Below are 27665 nucleotides of genomic sequence, written 5' to 3'. Positions count from 1 at the left end.
GGGAGCAGGGAGCAAGCAAAAGCCCAACTGTGCTGCTCTGTCCCCCATCCTCCCTCAAGGAGAGGCACGAAGATCTGGGTCTGACCTGCTGGAGGTGGGGACAGCAGATGGTCACCCAAGGATGGCAGAGCACTCCCCAGTGCTGCCAGTAGGTGGGCTCGACAGCAGGGCTGGTAACAGACTGCAGTCTGCCTTGTGTCATCTTTGCCCAGCCTGAACTACTCCTCTGTACACCTCACTTCCTCTAGTCTGGTGCTTAGCTGACCAGCAGAGGGGGCAGGGGGCTTGCTGGGCCTGGTGGAGCTGGGCCACAGAAAGACTGCAGCTCAAGCTCTCCTCTGAGAGGCAGGTGGAATGGCTCCTTCCCTGCAGATTCTTCTCACTCGCTCTGAGCCTGAAGGCTAACTCAGCAGACCTGACCAGGACCGCTCAGCCCACAGCACAGCCAGGAACCAGTCCCCGGGCCCTCTAGCTGGAGGGGAAGCCTGCAGCCCCTGTAGGAGCCCTTTGCTCCTGTGGCTCTCCTGTGTAATGTGTGCAGCTTTGAACCTGGGGAATCAGTAATAACATAGCTCAGAGATATAACAACAAGCTGCAGGCATACTGGTGGACTGGCTGGGGGATGGGGGTGTCTAAACCCTCCGAAAGTTGATCATTAATCTTAATCTGTGCGTTTTTCTTGGGAAAGGCCTACCTAGGCCTCTCATGGGGAGACTTAAAATCCTTCACAACCCCCAAAACGTCAGAACCAGGGGTTTGGTGTGGCTCTTACTCTCTCCCCTTTTAAAAATCATCCCTGGCCCATGCTGTTTGTGCAGGCTGCCCAGGGACCACAGTGCTCTCTGCAGGGGAGGGAGGGATGGGGGGAGATATGCAAGGGAGCTGATTTTTCTGTGCTGCTTGACACAAAATCAGTAAGATGAACCTGATCAGAATTTGTTTGGAATGGATGAATAAAGCATATCAGAGCTCAGAAGCCACAGAACCCTTAGGGCCCAGGGGTGAGGGTGGGTGAGGACAGCTGCAGCCCTACCCTGCCCAGTGGACCGGGGTCCAGGCTCCCACAGTTCCCGCCCTGCTCTCTCCCCACTGGGTCATGCCCTCCACGATGGGACCACTCAGGCTACTCCATTCTCCCCCTAGGTAGCTTTCTAGTTTCTTTGCCACCCCATTGTACAAAAAAATGAAGTGAGGGCTAGACAAGGAAGAACAGCTTGCCCAGATGCAGCAGGCAGGGTGAAAACCAGTGCTGGTCCAGCGCTTCCCCGCAGCCCCATGGGGGCCTGGATGCATCAGCCTAACAATGCAGTATGCCTCTGGAAGGGCAAGCCAGACTTCACAGCAGCAAAAAGTTGTCTTCTTGCTCAGTAAGCATGTCATTTGGAAGCTGCTTCACAATAGCTTATTAGGACATCAGAGGAAATACTGGCTTGAATGGAGATGTATCTGGAACCTGTCACCACAACCTTCTCCAGGTTGGGAATGTGAGACAACTGAAGCCCAGGCTGAAAGTAATCTTGGGGCCTGGTGTTGTGCCACCTCCCTACTGGGTTCACAGCAGAGCTGCCAGGCCTGCTGGGTCTCCTGGCCCCTCTGCCTCAGTCATGCAAAGCCATCTGTAGCCCCTTGGAGTTGGGGAGTTGTCACCTGGGTCCTGCTCCACTCCAGCATGGGCTAAGCGCAGGTGAACAGGCGGGGCAGTGAGAATTAGCCCAGGGCAGGCAGTGCACAGAGAATGGGGACAGTCCTTGTCTCCTTTATTGAGCATCACCAAGGCACCTCAGCACTGACCAGGCAGCTGAAGGAAGAGCAAGCACGTCAGCAGGTAGGGGGCAGCAAAATGCCCACCTTCATTGCCAGCTCTTGAAGAATTGCTTGAAGATGGGGCTCTCATGTCCCTGGGACAGAATCTCCACCTACAGAGACAGCAGGCGAGAAGTCTGGCTCACAAGGTTGCCTCCTTCAGGGAAGGCTGGAGCCATGGAGGAGGTGCTGGGCACCAGGCTGGAGCCTACAGGCCGTCCAGGCCAGGGATGCTCCTCCAGATAAGCCAAGAGACGAGAAAGAAGGTTACAGGACATGGGCTGTGAAACAGACTACCTCAAGGACTTGGGTGCACAGTTTGATAGATGCACCAGTTATAGGTGAGCCCTATCAGCCTCCCCCGGAACAGCCTGTGGAGTCACCATGCTGGGGTGAGCTGGGGACAGTGGCCCAGAGAAGGCCCACAATCCCTGCAAAGGCACACCCAGCTCTCTGGACTCCCAGGGGAGTTGCTGCCTAAATTCCCTTAGAAAGTATGTCCTTGTACATTTTGAAGGATTGAGAAGGGCTTTCCCACTGACCCAGGGTCTGGAAGGGAGGTCAGATTGTTCCTGACTGTGCCCACATCTTTCCTGTCCTGTCTGAGGGGAGGAGGCCACAGGAAAAGCCCCAGGAGGGGTCCAGGCTGGGGTGGCTCCTCACCTGAGTGTTTGGGGGGTACCGCATGCGTGAGATGAAGTCCTCAGCCACTTGGAGGGCCGCCTGCCGCTCCTTCTCGTTAGCTTTTTGCCCTGGATCATAGGAAGGAGATCATAATACAAGCAGAGACTCTCTAGCCCACATCCCATTTTTCTTGAGGAAGTTTAAAAAGGTCCACAGACTAGCTGGCAACTTTTAAAATAAATAGACAGAAGGTGCTAAGCATGCTCAAGAGATCCTTGGGTTTGAAGTCAGCCCGTTGAGACTACTCCCAACCAGGCAGCTCCAAGCGGAATGAAAACTGCTCTGCCGCCCACTCTCAGTGTCAATATCCTGCTAGTCCGGGGACCCTGGGATCCTCCCGGAGAACTAGTCTTCTTCTCACTGCATCACTAAAGCCAGGGCCACCCTGGGACCCCTCACCTCTTGGTCTGTCAACTGTACTGTTCCCCAGTTGTTAGTTGTAAAACTAATAGGACAAAAGGATGTAATTTACTACAGCTTTACTCCCAAAATGCCAGATAGGCACATCTAGCCTATTGGTTATGCCAACTAAGGGCTTATAAAAAGAAAATGGTACAGCCATCCATTCCCTCCTGCCAGCAGGCTCTTTAATGCAAACTGTGCTCTGGTTTAAGGCATTTTCCAAGGAATCAATGTTGTGAACTGTAATTGGCTCTCTAGCCAGGCTATAAAACTCCAGTTAGCTACAGTGTACCTGAAATTAATGTGCCTTATCCTTCCTCTGTGATTTGACCGACCAGCTACCAGCCAGATACTTCTCTTCCTGGTTCCGACTTTCCTGTTTTTATCCCCTCTGGTTTCTCTTTCCAAAATAGATGAGTTCTTTGCCTGAGGTTAAATTTGCTTCCCTGTGCACGTTGGGCACTCTCCCCACCCCCTGAGAATTGGTCCAAAGTGTGCAGTTTGCCCCCCTCAGCTTACCTGGTAGAAACCCGCCTAGCTGCTGGTGAGGCAAGAGCATGTTGCCTGGCAGCCCTAGTATTAGAACACTTAATATTTCCTCACCCATCCTGACCAGGCTGGGGCTGGGGCTGGGCACTTCTCTTGGCCTTGGTTGACCCCAAAAATATTTTTTGAGCAAATGCTATTTTGTCAAGACACTAGAGACAGTCTGGCTCCTGCGTACAGTAAGTTTATAATCTGGTCAGGGAGGTGAGGCACGCTCAAGAAAGGACAGACATGGAGAAGTGGCGAAGGTCCCAGTATCACTCAGACTTAAGAGCTTTGTTTCAGCATTTTCCAAGTCAAACCAAGCAAACAGGCTTCTGCACAAGAGTTCCTATTTCCAGCCAATACAATCTCTTGAAAAATCAAGTTCTACCAGTTCACTATCCACTGCCTAAAATGAGGTTTTGTTTATTGAAATTTTAGTCACACCTCCAGGCAGAACAGCAAGATTGGTTCCCAGCAGCCCTGAGGGCCCCAGAGTGCTTGAGCACAGTGGTCTGCAAAAATGTGGCCCTGGACAAGCAGGAAGAGTCACAGACCATTAGATATGCAAATAGTCAGGAGGAGGGGTGCCAGCCATCCGTTCTAATATCCTCTTGGGTGACTCTGCGCCATGCTCAAGTTCCAGAGCCACTGCCTAGAATTTAGGGGGTGGGAATAGGGAAGAGGAACCCCCAGCAGTTCTGAGGCCCCCTGAAAGCAGCCATCGGGCTGAGCCCTCCATTGGGAAGCCAGCCCAGGTCGGAGGAGCTGCAGAGGTCTCAGCTGGAGTGGAGGAGCCACACTTACCCTTCCAGATGTAGATCTTGCCACAGAGCCCATTGTCCAGCACAAAGCAGTCATCAGATACCAGCAACTCCAGGGCAAAGGGGCTGGAATCAGCCACCTTGGTCAGGTTCATCTGCCCAGTGGCATTAGAGACCTGGGGGAGGACAAGCAGTGCCAGACCCCACCCTCCTTTCCCAAGCACACAGCCTTAACCTCTGTCCCCCGCACTGCTGCCCCCTCCCACGGCCCTAGGGCAGACGGGACCAGGAGCAGAGCACTGCCAGGCAAATCCCAGCCACCCCCACCCCTCACATGCCCCTCAATCACTGTAGCTCAGAGGCCCCAAATCCATTTGGAAATGAAGTGGATTCCAAATTATGAATAAATGCAAAGAATCCAAAAAAGTAAAGCTCAGCATTGGCTTCAAGCCTCTTCTCCAAGAATGGGCCAGGAGTGAAGTGGCATTTCTCTCCTTAGGACTGCCTGACATCCATCCACTTCCCGTCTCTTCTCACTCCAAGCCCTGGGTAAACCACCGTGGTGCCCAGCTCAACAGTCCCACTGCTCTCGTCTCCCTTCAGTGGCATGTACCAGGCTCTCAACCCCAGCAGGTCCCAGGCAGAGCTGGAGTGCCCACCTTGTACAGAGCTGCAGTGCGGGCATTCACCTGATCAGCCGTGAGGTCTTCTTCAGGGTTGCCCTCCTTCAGAGCAGGTTTAGGGCCTAGGACCTGCAGGGGCCAGGGCAGGCCAAGTTCTCAGGAATTCCTGGGCACCTGCCCCAGTCCTTCCCCACCCGTCAAGCCCAGGTGGGGCAAACTGTCCTGCCTGCCTAAAGGTACCCTACAGAGGTGAATGAAGACTGGGTCCAGCACCCCACCACCTGCAGGCCACTGGTCCATCTGCCCAGGGGGTACTTACTCTGAATCACACAATGGCACCCTATGAGCTAGGCAGTCTGAGAAATGCCCCCGATGTGCCATCCTCCACCAAACCCCTTGTCCCCCCCAGCCTCTCAGCAGCTTCCAAGCAGAGACTCCCAGCTGTCCACCCCAACATCCCCTCAACCTGGATCATCTCAGCAGGCTCATCCCCATCGGTGACAATCTCCACCCGGGCCTTGCCCTGTCGCTCACTGTCCCGGATGGCCAGGGCCAGGTCCCGCGCCTTGTTGCGCTCCAGGATATTGGACTTTGCACCACACCAGGTGAAGATGTTCTGAGGGAAATGGGGAGGCTTGGGTTAGAGTTGGCGAGTGGGTGGCTTAAGAACTGTCCCAGAGGCAAGACAATCAAAGACAAGCAAGAAGGCAAGAGGGGACACAGAGGCCTTGCTGAGAATGGAGCCCAGCCTCCATCTCCCTCCTGCTTTATTTTTCTCCAGATCCCTTCTCAGCATCTATTTAAACATCTTTATCTTGTTTATGATCTGTCTCCCCTGACTAGAAATTATGCGTCACCAGAGCATAAGTGTTCCATTGGGCCAGCCTCACTTTGTGCACTGCTGTACACCCAGGGCTGAAACAGAGACTGGCACATGTTTGGCACAAAACCGATACTGAGTGAATGAATGAAGGAGTGAATGAAGAGGCAAACGCCACCCTTGAGCCCAGCACGGCACCCTCCTACCTGTGCCCCTGCCAGACATGGCCCTCACCACCCTTCCCCTGCCAGCATCGCACCACTTCTGATCCTCCTTCCAACAGCTCTTGGGTTGATCTTCTGTCCAAAATCTTTGGCACAAGATGCAGTGCAGACTCCTCAGACAAAGCCAATCTCTTTGTTATCTGGGTTTCACTCTCTGCATTTTCTCTCCCACTGCTCTTGTACCCACCCAGTCACTCACTCTCCGCATTTTCTCTCCCACTGCTCTTGTACCCACCCAGTCCCAGTCAAACAGGACCCTTCCCTGCTGTGCACAGACATGTTAGCTGCACTCAGGGCCTCAGCTCCCGGTCCTTCACCTGGAAGGGCACCTCCCCTCCATGAAGGTCCAGCCAAATGGCACCTTCCTGGGACACCAGCTTTGGCTCAGGCTAGAGGGCCCCTCCGTGCCCCAAGCTCCTCCCACACATGCGGTCACCTCTCTCAGCCTTTCACACATCCTGCCATGGGCTACAGCAAGTGACAGGCCCATCCCTGCTGCCTTCCCAGGGCAAGTAGTCTGTGGTCCCTACGCTAGCTCCGAGCAGGCATCACTGACTGAGTGGATGGTAAGGGAATAAATTAACGAATGGTCTGGTAGGCAGCTAGCTCAGAGTTAGCAAACCTGCAAGAGAAGGAGGGAGTAGGCCCCAAGTTACAGGCAGTGGCTGGACAGCAGAGGGGGGTTTCTATCCTTATGAGCATAAGGATGTCTTCTAACAACTGGAGCAGTCACACTCAGAATGGGCTTAGAGCTTCTCAGCATCCTTCCCTCTCCCCAGGCCTCATGGTCCCTGCCTTTTTAAGACGGTGCCAGTACAGAGTGCTCAGTCCTGCCCTACCTACCCACCTGGCCCAGGTCCAGGATGAAGCAGTCCCCAGTGTTGAAACTGTCCCAGCTCAGCGCCTGCTCTGTGGCACGGATGTTCTTCTTCCCCTTCACTTGGTAGAGTTTCTTGATGGGAGCTGGGGTGGTCCCTGGGGAGGTCTTGTGAAATGCCGACTCCACTCCGCCTTCCTGCAGCCCAGCCAGCCAGCCTGAGTGGGCCAGTGGGAGGCCCCGAGCCTTCCCTTCCGCGTCCCATTGGGAGATGGGCAGAAAGGTGGGGAGGACCCAGCTTCCTAAGGCACCTGGGCGTTTTTCAGGGTAAGAACCAGCTGGCAGTGGGGCTGACTCTGAAAGAAACCACAGGGTAGGGGCCCAGGACATGGGGTCTGACCTGGTACTTGACGCCATGTGGGAAGTAGCTCATGAAGAGGTCGGACTCATTGCCCTGCACCTCTCGATGCTGCACAGGCCGATCCCCAAGCAGGGTGTTGAGTTGCACGGCAAGCATAGCACAGGCTCCCTGCTCATCTCGGGATGACTGCTGGCCTGGGGCAGGCGGGAGGTAGCAGGGCAAGACCCTTGAGACCCATGCAGCCCTGGCTCCTGCCCAGGCCAGACGCACATCCCCACCCAAGTCCCCGCAGTCCCCTACCTATCCACATGTGCAGGTGGGAGAACTCTTCCAGGCCATTGTACAGAACAAGGTAGGAGTCCCCCGAGAAGAAGATGCCCTGGTTCTCGCGAGCTACTGGCACTGGCTTCAGCTTCTCCACCCGCCAGATGTGCAGGCCAGGAGAGCGCACCAAGCCCGGGAATGGAGAGCCACTGCAGGCAGGGGGAGGATTAGCAGTGGCCAGGGCCCGTGAGAATGGACCCAAGCAGAGATCTGGGGGGCCTGGGCAGGCCTGGGAGGAGAGGTCATGAGGAAAGCCAGCCCTTGGAAGTGAAGGAGGAGGGAAAAGGGGAGGGGCACACAGCCTACCTCTGGGGAAGGGGTGTGTACATGCTGTTTCCAGATCTGGAAAGACAGGAGAAGCCATTGTTATTACTACTATCATGACAACCACTCTTCACTTTGGTCTAGGGAGGTCCTTCCAGCTGGCCAGGTGTTACCCTATTCACCAACTGCTTCATCTCCAAGTGCCTGAGAGATTATCCCTGTCTCCATTTTGCAGTAAAAGAAACTGAGGCAGAGAGTCTAAGTCCAAAGGCACACAGCTAGTGGGTGGCTAGCGAAAACCATATCTCTGGCTCCTGGGCCAGTGTCTTTCCCTTGCTGTCACCTCTCAGTCACACCTCTCTTCTGCTTCCAGACCCCTAACTCTGGACATTATATGAGGCGGGAATACAGCACACTAAGCAATAACTGCTTATATTAGAAAAATCTAAAATCAATTACTTCAGTGCCACCATAAAAAAAAAAGAAAAAGAAAAGCAAATTAAACCCAAAATAAACAGAAGAAAATGATAAAAATAATAGAAAACAAAAAATAGAGAAAAATCAATGAAGCTGGTTTTTGGATAAAATTGATGAACTTTTAGACAAACTGATTAGGAAAAAAAAAGGCACAAATTTCCAATACAGAAACAAGAGAGATGACATCACTACAGATTATACAGATATTAAAAGGATAAAAAGAATATTACACAAACTTTATGCCAATATATTCAATAACTTAAGGAAATGGTCAAATTCCTTGCAGGATACAAATTACGAAAGTTCACTCAAGAAGAAATAGATTACCCAAATAGTTATATCCATTAAAGAAACTGAATTTGTACTTAAAAACTCCACCACCACCACCACTCTACCCCACCACAAAAAATTCCAAGTCCACATAAATTCTAGCAAAAAATTAAGGAAGACTTCTCTGGAAAAGAAGAGAGAACACCTCCCAATTCAGTCTACACTGTCAACATTATCCTGATATTATAAAACCAGATAAATATAGAACATTAGATTAATGTCCTGCAGTAACATAGACAAAATTTTAGCATATGTAACTCAATAATACATAAAAAGTAAAAAACATCATGATTAAATGTGGTTTATCCCAGAAATGCAAAATCGGTTTACATCTGAAATTAATGTAATCCACCCACCAACAAACTAAATATACGTATATATACATATATAATTACCTCAATAGGTATCAGAAAAAGCATTTAGCAAAATTCTATAATCCATTCCTGATTTTAAAAAACCTCCAACAAGGAATTTACCCTAAGAATGCAGCAATCAAGTATGAGAAAGATCAGTGCACCCCTATGTTTATCGCAGCACTATTTACAATAGCCAAGAATTGGAAGCAACCTAAATGTCCATCGACAGATGAATGGATAAAGAAGATGTGGTACATATACACAATGGAATACTACTCAGCCATAAGAAAAGGGCAAATCCTACCATTTGCAGGAACATGGATGGAGCTGGAGGGTATTATGCTCAGTGAAACAAGCCAAGTGGAGAAAGAGAAATACCAAATGATTTCACTCATCTGTGGAGTATAAGAACAAAGGAAAAACTGAAGGAAGAAAACAGCAGCAGAATCACAGAACTCAAGAATGGACTAACAGGTACCAAAGGGAAAGGGACTGGGGAGGATGGGTGGGTAGGGAGGGATAAGGGGGGGAGAAGTAGGGGGGTATTAAGATTAGCATGCATGGGGGGTGGGAGAAAGGGGAGGGCTGTACAACACAGAGAAGGCAAGTAGTGATTCCACATTTTGCTATGCTGATGGACAGTGACTGTAAAGGGGTTTATAGGGGAGACCTGGTATAGGGGAGAGCCTAGTAAACATAATATTCGTCATGTAAGTGTAGATTAGTGATACCAAAAACAAAACAAAACAAAACAAAAAGGACAGTTCCTGTGTGGTGACCTCCAATAAGTTCTACACAAGGGTATAAAGGGCATATAAAAGTGTAGGCAAAGGGTCTGTTTGTGTTTATACAGAGGATCAAAGCCTAATTGGGCTACCCCGAAAATGAACTAAGATACGATATGAAAAAGAACTTCCAACATCAGCACTCTCTGGAAGACTCATGCCAGAAGACGATCATCAAAAAACCCCAACAAAGATCCGCGCACTGCTACAGCTGTAGATGCACTCATCCCACCAGCTCCTGGACTTGCCATGGGAATGAAGGAGATATCTAAGCTGGCCTGTGCATACAGTAAAACAACAAATTTGACTGGATCTATACTGTTGGAACTCAACCAAGAATTAGGAGAAGTGCAAATTGTAGCGCTCCAAAATCTTACAACTACAGACTATTTACTGTTAAAAGAACATAAGGGATGTGAACATTCCCCAGGAATGGGTTGTTTTAATTTGTCTGATTTCTCTCAGACTGTTCAATTTCAGTTGGACAATATCCACCATATCATAGATAAGTTTTCACAAATGCCTAAGGTGCCTAACTGGTTTTCTTGGTTTCACTGGAGATGGCTGGTAATTACAGGTATGCTTTGGTTATGTAACTGTACTCTTATTATGTTAATGTGTGTGCGCAATTTAAGTAGTAGCTTAAAACCCACACATGCTGAAGTTACTCTACAAGAAGATATGTCAAAGAAATAATCAATCTTCCCATGTTTTCTGCCGCCTGCTACTTCTATAGCTTTTCTTCTTCCTTCCTAATTACAGCCCTTAAATAGAATTCGTGCCTTATATCAAATTTACCGAGTATCATAATTCTTCCAAGTGGTAAAGATACCTCAAGACAAATGCTGGGCATAGAAGCTACAGGGCATAAATATGCAAAGAAGTAAAAAGCTAACCATTTCAAACAATAAGGCTTCTCTCTCACTTACCAACTTTACATTTCCCTGTATGGCCCCGGAAGATGACTGGTTAGCCAGAGACGGGTAAGATTCCTCAAGGGAGGAACAACCTAAGACAGGCACGGTCGCAGGGGGGTCATCAGGTGAGAAATTGGGGATCAACAGAGGTGAGGCTTAGAACCTCACCCCCCCGTTCTGAGAGAAATCTTCTGCATACGTGGATGTTTTATTGCCCTTGTCTAGCTTGGATTAACACATAGTCTACAGGCACACACCTGATCATCTACATTTGCTCTCTTACAACACTAAACTATGTTTTCTACCTTTATCTTGTATCTACCTACCACTTCAGCATTTTATTAAAAATAATAATAATAAAGAGAGAAATGTGGTATCCACATATAAATCAAGTATAAAAACCAAATGAGTATTCATATTTGAACTGACTGTTTATAGTTCATAATGCATGAGCAAAACCAAAAGTTTCTGTGATGACTGCCCTTGTACTGTTCACTATGTAACTTATTCATTATGTAAGAATTTGTTCTCCATGTAAGAACTTGTTTGTTATGCCTCAGAAGATTGGAGACTGACGAAAATTAGGCTTGGGGTGGATTAATGATTGTGCATTGAGCATTGACTCCCCTATACAGAATTTTATTGTTGTTAACAACCATTCGATCAATAAATATGAGAGATGCCCTCACAAAAAAAAAAAAAAAAGGTACACACTTCCAATGGTAAAATAAATAAGTAACCGGGATGTAATGTATAGCATAAGGAATATAGTCAAGATATTGTAACAGCTTGGTAGGGTGATAGCTGGAACCTAGAATTGTCATGTATATAAATGTTTTATCACTGTGTTGTACACCTGAAACTAATGTAATGTAATACTGTGCCTCAACTGCCCTTCAATAAAAAATAATTATCTACAAAAAAAAAAAAAAAACTTCCAACAAACTAAGACTAGAAGGGAACTCCCTTAATCTTATAAAAAGCATCTAACCAAAACAAACAAAAAACCCTACAGCTAACATTAGACTTACTGCCTTTCCTAATTCTAATTTCCCTCCCTGGGGAATGTCACCCATTCCCAGGCATCAAGCAATCACTTCTAGATGCCCAGCTCCCTTCAAAAGCCAGGAAGATGAACATCATCCTTATTCTGTCAGTCAATGAGAGCAACCTTTTTTCGACAGAAGTTCTTAGGAAAAAAATAAATGCTATTAACTTCCCTTTCCTCCCTCTGCTCTTCCTTGCTCTCAACTGCCTGCGTGGCTGTTGCAGTTCATTACTACTCTTGCTTTAATGAATCCTTTCTTACCTGAACTCGTCCAACCTGTTCACGAATTCTTTCTCGATCAGAGTCAGGAACCCTCTCCCAAGTTGAGTTCTCACCAAGGGCTCAGAGAGATCTCCCTGGATTCGATTGCCCGACAACATTTAACCAGGGAGTTATTAGGAGGGAAGATTCCTAACATTTTATGGTGATTAGACAACTGACCTATCTTAAGTCAGGGCAAACAGTACTAAATATGTTTTCACTACTTGAGGGTAATCATTATCTTGGAGAAGAACAGGATCAATAAATTCCTTATGTTAAGTTTATCTTAAAGAATATCTAAAGGACTGACTATAGATGGTGACAAAATGTCTGTCACTAGAGATAGACATCCTGAGACCACATGTCAAGCCTACACTCCCCTGGCCCTTTACCCCATTCTTGAAATCCTTAAAAAAAAAAAAAAAAAAAAACGCTAAATCTTTAAGAGCATCTCTCCTCTGAGGCTGCCCACACTCCCCTTTCTTCGAGTGTGTATTTGCCTTAAATGAAGCCTCTTGCTCCTCAACTTACTGCATTTTGTCTCCTGCTCTTCCAAGCCTCTGGGAGGTTAATAAGAGACTCCTTCCCTGGTGGTAAGCATCTTTGTTACTTTGCTACTTTGTTCAACTGTCTAGACTTAAGCACAGATCTTCACTCTCTCTGTTCTATTTCTGACAAGTAGGGAAGGGATACTGAGATCTCTGATTTGGGCTTGCAAGTTCCCATCACTTGGGTGACCCAGCCAGGACTGTTAGCTGTAACATCGTGCTCTTTAGTAGCCTGTCCAAAAATCTCCTTTCTTTGTCTTGAGGAAGTTCTCAGAACATAATCTCACTTCATCCAGTGCTTCACAGCTCCCCCAAATCCTAGAGTGGTAGGGGCCTAGTTCCCACACCTGCAGATCAAGCAGACACTAGACATCAGGTGACCCTGACTTTAAGAGTTTGCAAGGAATTTGCCCTATGCTGAGCAGGAGTTCAATGAACTTCCCTTTCCTCTGTCTGTTCTTCCTTGCTCTCTGCTGCCATCCACTACTACTCTCACTTTAATGCATTCCTTCTTTACCTACACTCATCTGACCTGTTTGAGAATTCTTTCTCAATCAGAGTCAAGAACCCTCTCTGGAGTTGGCCTACTGCTCAGGGAGATCTCCCTGAACTGGACTGCCTGACAACATTACTAAAGGGTTTCTTTTTTTGTCGTCAAATGCAGAGCCCACACCAGCCAGCACTGCAGCCCAATTCATGCTGCATAGATGCACAGTGGTTTATTAGGTGAGTCCCAGTGGTGCCGGGTATGGACCTGGCGAATTTCAGGATGAAGAGGCAAATGGGCACCATTAGGAGATTCTTGGGGGCTAGGGAAGCAGGAAGGGTGGGCAGCCATGTTTAGGGGGTGGAATGGAGAAGAAAGGGTGTTGAGTCTAAGTAGGAAATGGAGAAACAGGAGCAGTGATAATAGATAGAAAACCACCATTTTGGGGGGTGTTTAATACCAAAAGATCATAAGGAAATTATGACTTTTCTTTTTCATTCTAAACTTACAACATAGCTGAAGGCATTTTTTGGAACCACATTCTCCCAAAGTGGGAGGCAGTGTGGGGGAGGTTTGGGGGAGGGAAACTACCATTTCTCCATCCCACAGACGGTCACATGCTGTGCCCACATCCCCTGTAGCAGGCAGCTGAGCGTGTGACTCAGGGATGAGGTGGTCAGGTGGCTGCCCCACGCCCAAGGCTGTGGGGAGAGCTTGGGAAGAGATATGGTGTGAATAGGGGGGGCCAAACTGTCTGCTTCACTATTTTTTGTTCTGTGTTACCAATCTGAGAGCTCAGGGCATAATGCAGAAGCAGGCAGCCCACGCATGGGGACTGATGGCCTTGGAGAGCCGCTGCAAGGGTCCCATGCAGGGGGTGGCTGCCTGCCCCGTCATCACTCTGGCTTTCCACCCTGCCTGCCTGTGAGAATTCCTTCGGGACCTTATAAAAACATAGATGCCCAAGGCCCAGGCCTGGAGATTTTGATTCCACAGGTCCGGAGTGGGACCTGTGCATATGCATTTTAACGTATGTTCCAGGTGATTCCAATGCTATCAGTTAACTCTGTCCAGCGTCTCACATTGGCCTCGCATGAGAACCATCCAAGGGGAGGCGGGACTTTCAAACAACCCCAATTCCCGGGCTACATACCAGATCTGTTAGAATCAGACTCTTTGGGGTGGAGCTTGGGATATCAGTGTTTGATAAGTTCCAGGTGACTCCAGTGTCAGGGCTGAAGCTCCTGCTGCCCCATCAAATCCCTACCCCTTAGACTTTTCTGCTCCAGGCTCTCACAGGTAAGGGTCCACCCTGACATCTGGCTTTTCACTCTGTCCTCTCTCTCTGGGCCCCTGGGCCCAAGCCCACAGACCCTTGAGCTTCCTCAGTGCACATGTCTATCAAAGCCCACCACCCCTCTAGGTCCCTATCAGGCCCTAGCTGTCCAAAGAGTCGTCCCAGCCCACTCCTGGGGGTGTACACTCCAGTCCCTGCCTGCAGGCTGTCCTACAGCATGACCTGACTGTCTCAACCAGAGCAGGGCACATGCTTGGTACCGCTGCATGCCTTAAGGGTCTATTCAATTCCATTCAAGGTCTGTGCTGGGAGCTTAGCACAGGTCTGAAGAGGTTGGGGGGAGCACAGAAATGAAGAATGCCATGTCCCATGGTCAAGCTGGAGGGGGCTGAGAAGGAGGGAGCCATCACACCCAGTAAGACTGCACACAAACTTCCCCAAGGTGGGGAATGTCACAGAGTCACAGATGGCAGCATGGAGATGAGCCTAAATGCTATCAGACGGTCACTAGACTGGGTATTAGGTCGGACGCATGCCTGCTGGTTGTCCCATGGCCCGGACTTTAGGAAGGAGGCTGCCTTTGAGGACACAATGGGGGACCCAGGGGCAGCGGGGATGAGGGTCACTGTTACGCATACCTTCACTGTCAGACAATGAGAGCCGCCAGTGATATCTGTGCTCTCCTCAGAAACTGACTCCATGGATGCCCTAGCAGGTTCTTCACTCCTAGGCCCTGTTCACCCCAGCTGTGAAATGAAATAGCCCCCTAACCCTCTCCCCGAAAAAGGGTGCAGGGATGAGTGTCAACACTAGAGACTGGATCTTCCCAGCCTGGGATTTGGGCATTCTCGGAACTGGGTCCAGAGACCTCGTCTGGGGACACTGCAGCCAGGGCTCTCACCCTGACACCAAGCAGGACTCCTATTCCCCCCTCCCCTCCCCCCACTTTCACCTCCCTCCCCTCCCCCCACACTACCTCAGGCAACTGACCAGACCCTCAGGGGGGTATTATTGAATATGCAAAATAATGTGCTATAGGCTTTGAATTCACTCTGCCTGCTGGGCCTGCTCTGCCCCCTCCTCCAGTTCCTCCAGCCCAGTCCACCAATCTCCAATCACACTGCAGTCCAGTCTTAGGCACAGGTCTCCTCACATCTGAATGCCCCTCCCGGCTGGCTGAGGACCTCCAAAACTGCTCACTCGAGTGTGGTGGCCTCTATCAGAAGAGGCAAGTTTCTCATCAGTGCAGTGAGCACAACCCACCTTCTCCAGTGCAGCTTCAACACTCCAGTCAGACCTTGTACCTGGAACCTGGTTCAAAGCTGCCAGGACAGTGAGCTGGGGAACACCAGTCCTGGACAAAACGGCTTCCTGAAACATGAGTCTGTTTCCAGCCCAGCAGCCAGCTCTCACCTGCCCACCTAAGAGGGTTCTAGCCAGCCCAGTGCCAGGGCCTACTCCCCTCAGCCACCAGCTGAGGCTCTTCACCTTTCTGCAGCTCTCCCTCCACCTACTTCTGCTTTTCAGGCTCTTCTTCCTCTCAGCCAGCCCCACCCCAGCTTCTCACTTCCCTCTGAACCCCCGGGGGCTGCCCTATCCATCTGCCACCTCTGGGCTCCTTACCCAGCCCATACTGGGGCCCCGTCCATCCTTGGAGAACAAGTACCGAGGCAAGGGGTCTGCCAGGCTGGCTCCTCAGAGGCACCCACAGGGAGCTAGAGGGCACCCCTGCTTGGGGCCTCCCCACAGTGGCCTCAGCCAGTCGGCATCTCTGAGTGTAGAACCTGCCAGGAGAACCACTGGCAGCCTCGGTGCTCACCAGCCTCAGGCAGGCGCATCTGCCCAGCCCCAGCCTCCCAGCCTCTGCTAGTCACATTTCCTGGGTGGGGTCACTGCCTGTGCAGTGACTTTCTCCTCTTCTTCCAGACTTGTCTTTCTCCTTGTCCTGAATGCATAAATTTGATTTTGTTTACAGCTCTGTTCTGAGGGAGTGGCTGAGGTCTGTGAAACATTTTTTGCCGTGTCTCGCATGCCAAATGCCTCTCAAGTCTATCCTTGGTCAGCTTTCCATCACCCTACGAACTTTACTATCACACGATCTGAGCACTGGGCGCCCTGGTGGACAGCAATAAAAATATAAGCAGGCTTCTATGGCTGGTTAGCCAGAGACAGGTAAGATTCCTCAAGGGAGGAACAACCTAAGACAGGCACAGTCGCAGGGGGGCCATCAGGTGAGAAATTGGGGGTCAACAGAGGTGAGGCTTAGAACCTCACCCCCCCTGTTTTGAGAGAAATCTTCTGCATCCGTGGATGTTTTGTTGCCTGGATTTTTTGTAGTTTGGATTAATACTTAGTCAATAGGCACAGACCTGATCATCTACATTTGCCCTCTTACAGCACTAAATTATGTTTTCTACCTTTATCTTGCATCTACCTACCACTTCAGCATTTTAGTAAAAAAAAAAAAAACCAAAAAAAATACAGGAGAAATGTGGGATTCTCATATAAATCAAGTATAAAAATCAAATGGATAATCATATCTGACTTGATTGTTCATAGTTCATGATGCATGATCAAAACCGAAAGTTTCTGTGATGGCTGCCCTTGCACTGTTCACCATGTAAGAACTTATTCCCTATGTAAGAACTTGTTCACCATGTAAGAACTTGTTCGTTATGCTTCAGAAGATTGGAGACTGTTGAGAATTAGGCTTGGGGTTGATTAATGATTGTGCATTGAGTCCCCTTTACAGAATTTTATTGTTGTTAACAACCATTTGATCAATAAATATGAGAGATGCCCTCTCAAAAAAATAAATAGATAAAAAATAAGCAGGCTTCTTGCTCCACCCAGGGGCCATCCTGCCTACATCACATCACAGGACCCTAGGGCTAGTCTGGTTCAACTCGCTTGCTCACTTTCTAGAGAAGGCTAGTGAGGTCCTGAGAGCACAAGTTACTTGCTCACGCTCACACAGGAAGCGAGAGGTAAGGCAAGCTTGCACTCCCTTCTGAATCTGTGTTGAAGGATTTGGGCATTCTCAGAACTGGGTCCAGAGACCTTGTCTGGGGACACCGCCGCCAGTGCTCTCACCCTGATGCCAAGCAGGACTCCTACCCTTTCCCCTCATCCACTTTCACCTCCCTCCCCTCCCTGCACATGACCAGAGGCAACTGACCAGACCCTCAGGGGGGTATTGTTGAATTTGCAAAATAATGTGCTACAGGCTTTGAATTCACTGTACCCTCTGGGCCTGCTCTGCCCCTTCCTCCAATCACGTCAGGATAAAGTGGAGTCTGAGTGTGCTCCGGGAGAAAGGGAGCGCCCAGTTACTCAGCCACACATGTGGCTCCTTGGCCCAGGACTCCGGCAGCCTGTCTTGGATGCAGGCCTGCCCTGGCTCAGAGCTGGCAACAGGCTGGAGATAAGGCTCAGCCTTTTGGGTCAAGGCACCACCAAGGGGCTGTAGTGTGGGCAATGGAACTAAATCAATCCATGTGTTAAAATCTTTGGATCAGAGCAAGATAAAAGTTAAATGTTCTCTTCAAAGAACACACACTCTAACTGGCATCTGAGTATGTCCATGACCAAATGGCTGGCCTTAAAAACAGGGTGATCTGGATTGGAATCCCAGCAGGCCGTGTCCCCATGAGAACCAGAGGCTGGGCGGATAACAGGGTGGAGTAGAAAGAGTTGAACAGTCTGGCTACTTACTGGCTGTGCTTCCTCCCGCAAGTGACTTAACCTCCTGGAGCCTCCCTGTGCCCAGTATCTAAAACGGGGATAAAGATAACCATGAAGCTTAAATGCGATCATAAAATTAATTAGCAAGTAATAGTTACTCAGTTAACCTCCCCAACAATGAGAATTTAGTAGGGGTCCTCAGTATATGTACCCAGCACCTTGGCAAGTAATGCCCCTGCCCTCTGCCCCAGCTCTGGGTGTAGGGGCACGGGATGGGAAGGTAAACCACAGGTCACTCCTCCTCGCCCTGCCACACCCCACCCTAGGGAGGTTCACCCACTCTTGTCTGCACCCGTATGGGACAAGGGTGGCTCTTAAGTTCTGGGCTCTGTGTACCTACGAGGGCACAAGGATGAATGGGATCAGCGTTCACACTTGAGCCTTCCCTGGGTAAAGGTGACCCTATCACCCCAGGAATATAAAAAATTTGCGAATTATCGAAACAAAAGAGCCGGTCACAAGCCTGGGAAGTCTCGGGCGCCTTGGAACTCACAAACAATGCCCAGGCTAATGACGTTATCTGGTAATCAGACTCTAAAACTCATTTTTAAAAAATCAGACTTACACTTTTCCTCCTTGTTCGGTTTCCCCCCCGCAGGAATGCCCAATGTTTGTACCAAACAGAGTAAAATACAGCACTCCGGAGCACGGACCCGCCCTCTCCCGCCCCTCTTTACGGGAAGCGAGGAGGGGGGATTAGACTCACGGTGCGCCCCAAATAGGAGAGAGGGGAGGAGGCGGCCCCGGACCGCCCGAGCCCCTGAGACCCCTACAAGGGGAGCCCGGCGCCCGGTGGTCTGACCCCGGAGCTACTTGCCTGCCAGCGCCTCTCTCTGTTGCTCTGGTCGCTCGCCGCCCCTCGAGGTGAGCAGCTAGAGGCCGCCCGGGGTGAGTCAGAGGGAGGGGCCGGCCGGCCTGGGCCGGCTGGGGGCGCTGCTGAGCCCGCCCCCGCAATTGTTCTGCCCCGGGAGAAGGAACCGAAGGGAACCTAGAACTGGGGAAACTGTGCAGAAGACTTCGCGAGAGGATTGCAGCGTTTGCAGCCCGCAGTGCTCTAAATATGATCTTGTTTTGTCCTCACACCTGCCATCGTTATTATGCTTATTAGATGAAGTCTCAGAGAAGGTAAGTAATTTGTCCAGGGTCACACTGCCAGTTCACTGGCAGAACCAGGATTCAAATCCAGCCTGGTCTGGCTTCAAAGCCGATGCTAGACCTGCAACCCCTCACTCTCCTCTCTATTCAGAAGAAAACAGGCCAGCCAGTGTTCACCAGGAGGCCAGGCCTTGCAGGAAGTAAGTCAAACAACAAATAGTCCACACTTCCACCTTGGCTTCTGAATGGAGAGGGCCATGAGCAGCAAGCAAACCCCAAAGGATGTCAGCTAACAAAACGTATCAGGATCATGGCATCAAACCACTCTCCCTCCGCTTGTCCATCCTCCTCTGACTAGGGCTCACCCCAGAGACTCAGTTTCTATGTCCCTCCTCTGAAACATGCAGTGATCGTTGACTCTCTCCTCCATGGCCCCCTGGTGTTCTGGGCATCAAGGCCACTGGGCCATCTCAATCTACACCCTCCAAGGGAAAACTTTTCAGCCACACCCTATTAGCAAAAGTGGAATTGTATCCATGGGCAACCTAGTCAGCTCCTGGCCCACTTCCCAACACCTGGGCCCTGCCAAGGCCCTGCCCGCCATAGTGCTCTCAAGAGCATTCCTATTCTCTAGATTTTTGGGGTAAAATTTACAGTGAAATGCACAGATCATTAATGTATGAGCTTTGGTATGCAAACACCCATGTAACCCACATTCCTATCAAGATACAACATCTCTAACCCCGCTCCCCCAAAAAGATCCCTTGTACTCTTTATCATCTGTCACATATGCCCCTCTCCCGCCACATCACTAGCTCCTCCGGCCCAGGGACTATGTCAGGTTATCCTTGTTAACCCCAGCACCCAGCAGAGCACCCACAAGGTAACAGACACTCAAATTTTTTTTTACTGAATATGTATCAACAGATTAGAGAGCAAAATCCCCACATTCTAGTACTGCCCCAGCCTATGTCGCCCTGGGAAAATTGCTTAAACCTACTGAGCCACAGGTTCCTCACCTATGAAATGAGGGCAGTAACCCAGCCTGCCTGCCTGGGGATTGTGGGGCTCCAATAAGATGACCTATGGGAGGCTCTTTGAGAAGAATAAAAGTTCTGGACTTGTACAAGGTGCTACTGCTGTTATTATTAATAAACTACTTCTAGAACAAAATCTGGCTAAAAGAAACCAGGAGAGGGAGGCCTTAGACACTGACTTCTGGGATTGGCTGCTTGGGCTCTGGCCAAAGTCTGGGGCTACCCAAGATGGCCAGCTTTCTGCTTCAGTTCCCATTGACTGTGTAATGGATTATTACAGGCTGTGTAATGATTTCCAGAGCTAAGAGCTTTCTGAAATTGCAAAAGATTCTCCCTAAGTGAGTTCCCAACCTGGCTTCTAACTTCCCTGCCATATGGGCTTCTCTGAGTCTTTCCATCTGTAAAGTGCAGCCACCAGACAAGGAGTGCCTTCTGGCTCCTCTGACCTTAGTCCAGAGGTACAGCCGAGCTTCCTCAACCTGTGGAGCTGACAGGGATCTGTCACAATACTTAAAAATTGGTATCAAATTCCCTTAAAAATTGATATAAAAATTCCCCAAAGTATTCCTTTGAAGTCACTGACTCAGGAGCTTCTAGCTTTTAAATTTGATCTGCAGTGAATTTTTCTAGATCATTCCAACTGGTTCTGAGCAGTGGCCAGGGGTATGGACTGTCATATTTTCTGACTAAAACTCAAGATTCAAAAGATTTTTGTTTTTCTTTTTTAAATCACTGTGGGGTGCTCAGAGGCATTCTGGGCAGTGAAACACTGGCACTCTTCAGTGACCTTTTGGAAAGTGGGACTGTCCAGTATAGCATGAATGAGTGTACCAAGAGGAGCTCAGGTGGAGCCTGTGGTGGCAGGGAAGGCCCCAGGCAAGTGGGCCAGGAGGGGCTGCTCCCGGGCTTACCCCCTTAAAGCCAGGGTCACACTGGGCCCTCAACATCACTGTAAGGTCATGAGAAGAGTTAACAATCTTGAACGTGGCACTATATGCCATGAGTCCTTTATATGATTGTCTCCTTTAATCCTTCCATTTACCTTCTAAAGATCCTCTTAGTGTTGTTGTTTTACAGATGAGGAAATGGAGGCAAAGTGAGGTCAAAGAAAGTTGCTCCAGGCTCCCCTTTTGAAGGTGCAGAGGATGGGTTGGGAGCCAGGTGCCTCCAGCCATCAGTGCACATGGCCTCCTGAGGTGGAGCTGGTCTGAGATGGGCACCCCTTCTTGCCAGGCCCTGCTCTCCCTCCTCCTCTCCCAACACCCAGCCTCCTCTCAGCACTGGATGCTAGTGCCAGCTGAGTCCTTTCACATGGAAGAAGTGACCTCTGCTCACCATCTAGAGACTTTAAAGAAAAAAAATTTTATTTGAAAGTAATTAGAGACTCACAAAAAGTTGCAAATAGTGTGGAGTACTGATATGTGCTACCGCCTGGATGAATTTTTAAAACATAACACTAAGTGAAAGAAGCCAGTCACAAAAGACCACATGTTACATGATTCCGTGAAATGCCCAGAATAGGTTAATCTATTGAAATAGAAAGTAGATGAGTGGTTGCCTAGGGCTGGAGGGGCTGGTGGGGGGGTGGGGGTACTTGGGGTGTAACTGCTAATGGGTACAGGTTTCTATTTGGGGTGATGAAATGTTCTAAAATTAGATTGTGGTGATGGTTGCACAAGTCTGTGAATGTAGTAAAACACAATTGAATTGTACACTCAAAGCTGTCAAACAAAAACTAAGAGGACTTTGTAACCTTTGAGTGGTAAGACCATCCATGACCCATTTGCACCCACTTTAAAAAAAGAGAGAGGTCTCACATTTCTATCCCCCAGCTTCTTCTGATGGGGCCATCTTTCATAACTGTAGCAAGTGCACCTTCCCTTTTAAAGGTGAGGTTCCTGAAAGCCCAGCGCTTTTCTGTAGTGCTTGGAGTTCAGATCATGGTAACTCCCCACCCATGCCCAGGGCTTTAAAGTTTACAGAACACTTCCACCCACACACCACACACAAACGGACCTCAAAGCAAACCTGTGGGACAGGATCACCCCATTTCTTGGTCACAAGAGCCTTCCTCTCTCCCTGGGTTCCCTCTCTAGTGTTGCCAAATTTGGCAAATAAACACATCTTGTCAACCCTGTAAGGTAATCAGCTCTAACATGCTCAGCCAGTCCTGGGTGCATCTGTTCATCATTTTGATACCGCATTGATCACATACTTAAGAACTGAAAGGACCCTGGACCCTCACCGGGCCCAGCCTTGCTCACCGGGAGAGGCTGGACCTCCAAGGCCAAGTCCTCACTCCGACCTCTCCTCTCCCGCCTTTCCACTCGGGCCTGGCTCAGCCCGACACGAGGGGCGGACCCCTGGCTAGAGCGCGCCCCTCTTTGGCCTCAGTTGCCCATCTTGAGATTGGTCCCGCGGGTGTCAGCAGATACATCGCTGAGGTTGTGGGCCAGTGGCGGAAAGTGCCACGGGGAGCCCGACCAGCAAAGCGAGTCCCTCGCCAGACCCACTGTCCAGAACCAGGGCCCACAGAAAAGGGTAATAAGGGTGGCACCACGCAGGGCTCGGCGTGAGTAGGCCCTCCCAACCCCACCCAGTCCCGAGCCCCAGCCCGAACTCCAAGCCTCAGCGGAAGTGGGCCGTGGAGCAGGCCTACGGCGCTGCGACCACCCCTGCCAGGTTCAGGCCAAGTGGGCTCCCGAGACCCACGCCACAGGGATTGGGACGCGGAAGCGGACCTCGGGACACAGCGACACACAGGCCACGCCCGCCCGACTGCGCTGGCCCCGCCCCATGAGTTACCAATCCCGGCAGGCAGCGGGCTAAGGGGCGGGGTGGGGGAACGCTCCTGACCGGAAGAGCGCGTCCCGCGCTGGGGGATCTGCTTTGCAGATTGGAGGTCCCCGTGCCGTGGAGGGACGGAGGTCTTTTCTCCCCTCCGGAACAGCCCCCGCCCCGGCACACAGTGTTTGACCATGGGATTGCCGGCCGGAGCCCTCCTCCGCTAATATGAGCTCAGCTCCGGCCTCCCAACAAGGCTGGGGCTGCTGGGGAAGGGGATGCTGGGTGGAGGCTTGGGCCCGCCCGCCGCCGAGCATGCGGGAGTGCCCTTCTGTGACCTCTCCTCCATCGCCTGGAGCGAACTCCCCTTTCCTGGAGGGAGGAGCAGCCTGGAGGCTGAAGCAGCACCAAGCTTGTTACGGTTCCTGTGTGGCCTGCAGGTCTGGAGAAGCCCGGGGAAGACCTGGGTCCTCGTGTCCTGGGATGTAGATACAGATGTTCGGGCCACGGTGTCTGACCGCTCTCAGCATCGTGTGCCCAGGCGTCAGAGCAGGGAAGGTATAACCAGGGCAATCTCATTCAGTATGCTCTAAATGCTCTGCTCACACCTCAGGGTCAGGAGCTAGAACTGTTGTCCAAACTTTCCGAGTTACCCAAAGAGCTTTTGAGGCACTACAAGAAGGACTTACCCAAGCCCCTCAGTGCAAGTCAGGAACTCAGGGGTGTCCAGCCAGCTCAGTGGGATCAGCTGTGCTGAGGCCCCACTTAACACACCCTTCTGGGGCGAGGGCAGTGTCTCTCTAGAGGCCTCTAATCAGCTGATTTCTGGCTTCCAAGTGGGGGTTCAGGTTACACCTGTATCGGGAGCAGTGACGCCAACCACAGTGGCCAGTAGTACACTGGACTCTCTGTCTCCAACCTCTTTTTCAACTTTTACACTTTCTGACCTGGTCATATACTGCTTTGTCCCCGATCATCAAGGTAAATAGGAAAATAACCTAGTGTATGAAGATAAAGTCATGACCCTGTAATGTCAGTGAGATTTTATTCTTCTGTATTAGGTTAAGACCATATGTACCTCCCAGAAATAGTACATTTAATCTTGAAACAATTAGAAACAACTCCAGTAAGGATATTCAAAGTTGATAACCCAGATTTCCTTGTAGCAGGAGTGGGGGTCATATAAACTGGTCAGGCTGTCTATAAGCATGTCCACTTCTGCCTGGGAAGTTCTCAAAGACTTCATTTCCTAAATATTTCTGTTAAGACAACCAGCCTTTTGTTGATAGCCCTCTGCCCCTGGAGACGAGAGACAGAGACCATAGAAGCTTAGAGGTAGCCACTGCCCCAGTCCCTGGACTCTTTGATAAGAGCCCATTCTTTCCTGCAACAGTGAGCTTCTGCATTCCAGGGCTTAGCACCAGACTCTTGAATCAGTAAGAGCATATGCCTTGCCTGCAATGTTCCAAAAGCTATTTAATGCCTATCCGTGCTTCCTGAAGCTCCAGCCAGCAGGGTGCAGTTAAAGTCACAGGGCATTGTCATTAGGTCCTTACATGGAATATGCCTTAGAGTAAGGAGTGCCAAAGGTGGGTTCTTTCCCCTTCGGGGCCTTGAGGAAGATTCAGGAAAGTACATATTCTAAGCATGGAAGTACTTGCACCTATACACATCCTGACGCAAATTCAAGATGCTCATTTTGAAAGAAATCCTTGGCATGCAATGTTTCCTATAAAAGTTGTTAAAACACACATGTAAAATCACAAACAGAAATGGATTGTTTTAATAACAGCTTTCACCTACAGTGGGATTATGGTTGAACTTAAGTTTTTTTAATATCGTTTGTACATATTTTAAACGTCTTGCGTTTGTGTAGGTCCTTGCATCAGTAACATGATGATTAAAGCCTGAATCGGTGTCCTGCAGGCCACACCCCTTTGTCTGTCTGCAGCCACGGTTCTCCTTACCACCAGGGGTCGCCCTTTCCCTTGGAAAGACTGCTCAGGACCCAACAGGGCCTGGGGACAAAGGTGAGGGGACTGAGGGCTTTAGTCCTGTGCACATAATTAGATAGCCATTGCCTACATCCATCTCTGCTTTAGTCTAAGCTTATCTGTTGGTAAAGGTGGGGAGGTGACCTCAGGACTCTCCACACCCATCAAGGAACGATGGGATGGAGACATAGCCACATAGTGTCAGTCCCTGGCTTGTCCTATGGGGGAGGTAGAAGGCCAGGCCAGTGTTACATACTCTCTCCGCTCACCATTCATGGGAAAAAGGAACAAGGAAGTGGGTGGGGGAGCAGGATGGCAGGATGCCTGGCCTTCTATCTCTGAGCTGATGGAAGCCTAAGCAGGGCCATATTACATCTGGTGAGGGAGCTGAGGGATGGGGAATGGGGGGTGAAGTGCAGAGAGAGTGAGGAGAGGAATAGATGACCACGCCCCCAGGGAGGTAAATAGAGGAAAGGACCCACTAGGGTGAGGGCAAGGTCACAGTCAAAGGTTCCCAGAGACAAGTCCTTGGTAACCATATACATTTAGAGAACGGGGTTGTTTGCAGATAAACAGGAAAACAGCCTTAGGCACAGTGCTCAGTCTAGGCCTGGTGGTTGGTGTCCAATGGGCAGGAAAGGAGCAAACCATGGCCTTTCAGAGGAGAGAGACCAAGGGTGTTTGCAGAGAGGCAGACTCTGAGTCATATTTGAATACACAGTTACAATGAACATTTTTTGAGAGCTTATTATGCCCAAGCTATGGGCTGCACACTCAGAATTTGGCCATGGACCAAACAGACACAGTCGCAACTCATGTACAGGGCTTACCGTTGAGGGAGAGTCTATAGTCTAGCTTTGAAATAAACCTGTGGATTTAATTATGTTGGGAGCCACAAGAGTATGTGTGTGGGGGGAGACAGACTGCTCTGGTCTGGGACCCTACTAAGGGTCACATAAACTGCGGCCTGAAGAAAGAGGGAGGAAAGGGATGTTCTGGCAGAAGAATGGCAAATGCACAGCCTCCAGAAAAGGAGCCTATTTGAAACTAGAAAGGGATGAAAGGAGCCATGTAACATTGTAAGTGTTTGCAACCACCCTGACCTCACCTCACCCTTACCCAGACTACAGTCGTCCAGGGACACCTCCTTGGCTCTCTACCCTAATTCTCCTGGGCAGAATCTGGGCAGTGGGCTAATGGATCAAGTTTAACGGTAGCTAAACAAGCTGTGGTGATCTGCACAATAAGGCATGAGGTAGAGGGGAGAGAACTGGGGTGTGGGGGAAGGAAAGTGTACGTCGCCACTTGCATAGATAAGAAGAGTGTCTTTGGGTGGGGGATAACTTTTTTCAAAGTATTACATACATATATAGGAGTCCTTTTTACTTTTTAACTGTGTTTTGCTATACATTAATATTCTTCAAGGTCAGAGTACAGATTCAGATTTCTTCCAGCTGAAATTTTATTAAGTCAACAGGATGCAGAATGGGCCACCCCTGGCCCCAATCACGTTGGAACCACAGAGAGAAGGTAAATGTGAATGAGTCCATGGGGAAAAAAAGGCGAGCAAAGTAGTTAGGGGCCTGATCTTGCAGACCAACAGGAAGCATTTGGCCTCCATGCAAGGAGCCATGTGGAGTTGCTTGAAGGTTTTAGGCTGAGCTGTGACAGGACAAAATGTGTTATGAGTAAAGGTTCTGAAATAGAGAAGGGCAGGGTGTGTGGGGCAGAGGCATACCTCCCGGCAGGGGCAGACAGAAGCAGGGAGGTGCTGGCTTGTGCACTTCACGCTAGAGGCTAAAGAAAGCCAGCCTCAACTTTCAGCCCTGGCCCTTAACCCCTGGAGAACCTAAAGAAAGCTAGTATATTGCCATCCAGAAAAACACAGAGACAGAATACCCTCCAAGCTTTGCACCCACTTTCAGGGAGATAGAGGGAGGGCCCCTGACCTAATGCTACCACAGTCAGAGTTCAGTTAGCCTCCCGCCCCTCCTCTGGGGACTTTTTGGGCCTCTAACTTGACCATTTGCTTGGGTAAAAATATCCCAAGAACTCATTCTCTCTACCCATCACAGCACTTTGTTGTCTGCTCCCAGGTCTCTCCTCTCTGTCCCCTCATGTTCAGGCCTGTCACATGCCACCCGCTTGGCCCTAACCTCATGTTCAGAAAGTTCTCCCTTCCCTCTTTCTACCCCTCTCCTTCCCTTTGCCCCTCTGGATTTCCCTTCCTCTGAGAGCAGGACCCTTTTGGTTTTTTTCTACTTTTCCCCCAACTTTCTGGGCTAAGAGGACCCTGGCTGTCCTAGGGTAGCCTCACACCCCTATGACCTGCCCTAGACCCACCCCCAATCCCAGGGTCCTGACTGCCACCACACTGTGTCCTGGCCTCATATTTGAAATCAAGGTCATCCTTCCCTCCTTCCCTTCCTTCCTTCCTTCCTTTTTTTTTTTTTTTAAAGTTAAGCAAGTTTCTTTTTATTTATTTATTTATTTTATTATTTTGGTATCATTAATGTACAATTACATGAGCAACATTATGGTTATTAGACTCCCCCCATTATCAAGTCCCCACCACATATCCCATTACAGTCACTGTCCATCAGCATAGTAAGATGCTGTAGAATCACTGCTTGTCTTCTCTGTGCTATACTGCCTTCCCTGCGCGCCCCCCTACATGATGTGTGCTAATAGTAGTGTCCCTTTTTCCCCTTATCCCTCCCTTCCCACCCATCCTCCCCAGTCCCTTTCCCTTTGGTAACTGTTAGTCCATTCTTGGGTTCTGTGATTCTGCTGCTGTTTTGTTCCTTCAGTTTTTCCTTTGTTCTTATACTCCACAGATGAGTGAAATCATTTGGTACTTATCTTTCTCCACCTGGCTTATTTCACAGAGC

The 27665-nt window shown here is 49.8% G+C and overlaps 1 protein-coding gene across 3 annotated transcripts; it reads right to left on the bottom strand.

Annotated features, from left to right (window-relative positions):
• Positions 1 to 1740: 1740 nt before the first annotated feature.
• On the bottom strand, positions 1741 to 18773 carry CAPG (capping actin protein, gelsolin like). 3 transcript variants are annotated; one of them, XM_036931053.2, is made up of 11 exons: positions 18682 to 18773; positions 17835 to 17892; positions 7657 to 7692; positions 7327 to 7499; positions 7066 to 7220; positions 6696 to 6863; positions 5271 to 5420; positions 4841 to 4933; positions 4225 to 4357; positions 2467 to 2555; positions 1741 to 1916 (listed from the first exon to the last, which is right to left on the bottom strand). In XM_036931053.2, exons 3-11 carry the CDS (start codon positions 7677 to 7679, stop codon positions 1851 to 1853), a joined length of 1050 nt encoding a protein of 349 aa, XP_036786948.2. In that variant the 5' UTR covers positions 7680 to 7692; positions 17835 to 17892; positions 18682 to 18773; the 3' UTR covers positions 1741 to 1850. The 3 variants fall into 3 exon arrangements, with proteins under 3 accessions (XP_036786948.2, XP_036786949.2, XP_036786946.2); XM_036931054.2 differs by lacking the exon at positions 18682 to 18773 and adding an exon at positions 18430 to 18450; XM_036931051.2 differs by lacking the exons at positions 17835 to 17892; positions 18682 to 18773 and adding an exon at positions 15744 to 15921.
• Between the last annotated feature and the right edge of the window lie 8892 nt (positions 18774 to 27665).

Source organism: Manis pentadactyla, chromosome 2 (genome assembly GCF_030020395.1).
Source record: "Manis pentadactyla isolate mManPen7 chromosome 2, mManPen7.hap1, whole genome shotgun sequence".
Classification (NCBI taxonomy): domain Eukaryota; kingdom Metazoa; phylum Chordata; class Mammalia; order Pholidota; family Manidae; genus Manis; species Manis pentadactyla.
The sequence above is the reverse complement of the archived record's forward strand: the minus strand, read 5'-3'. Positions and strand labels throughout refer to the sequence as shown.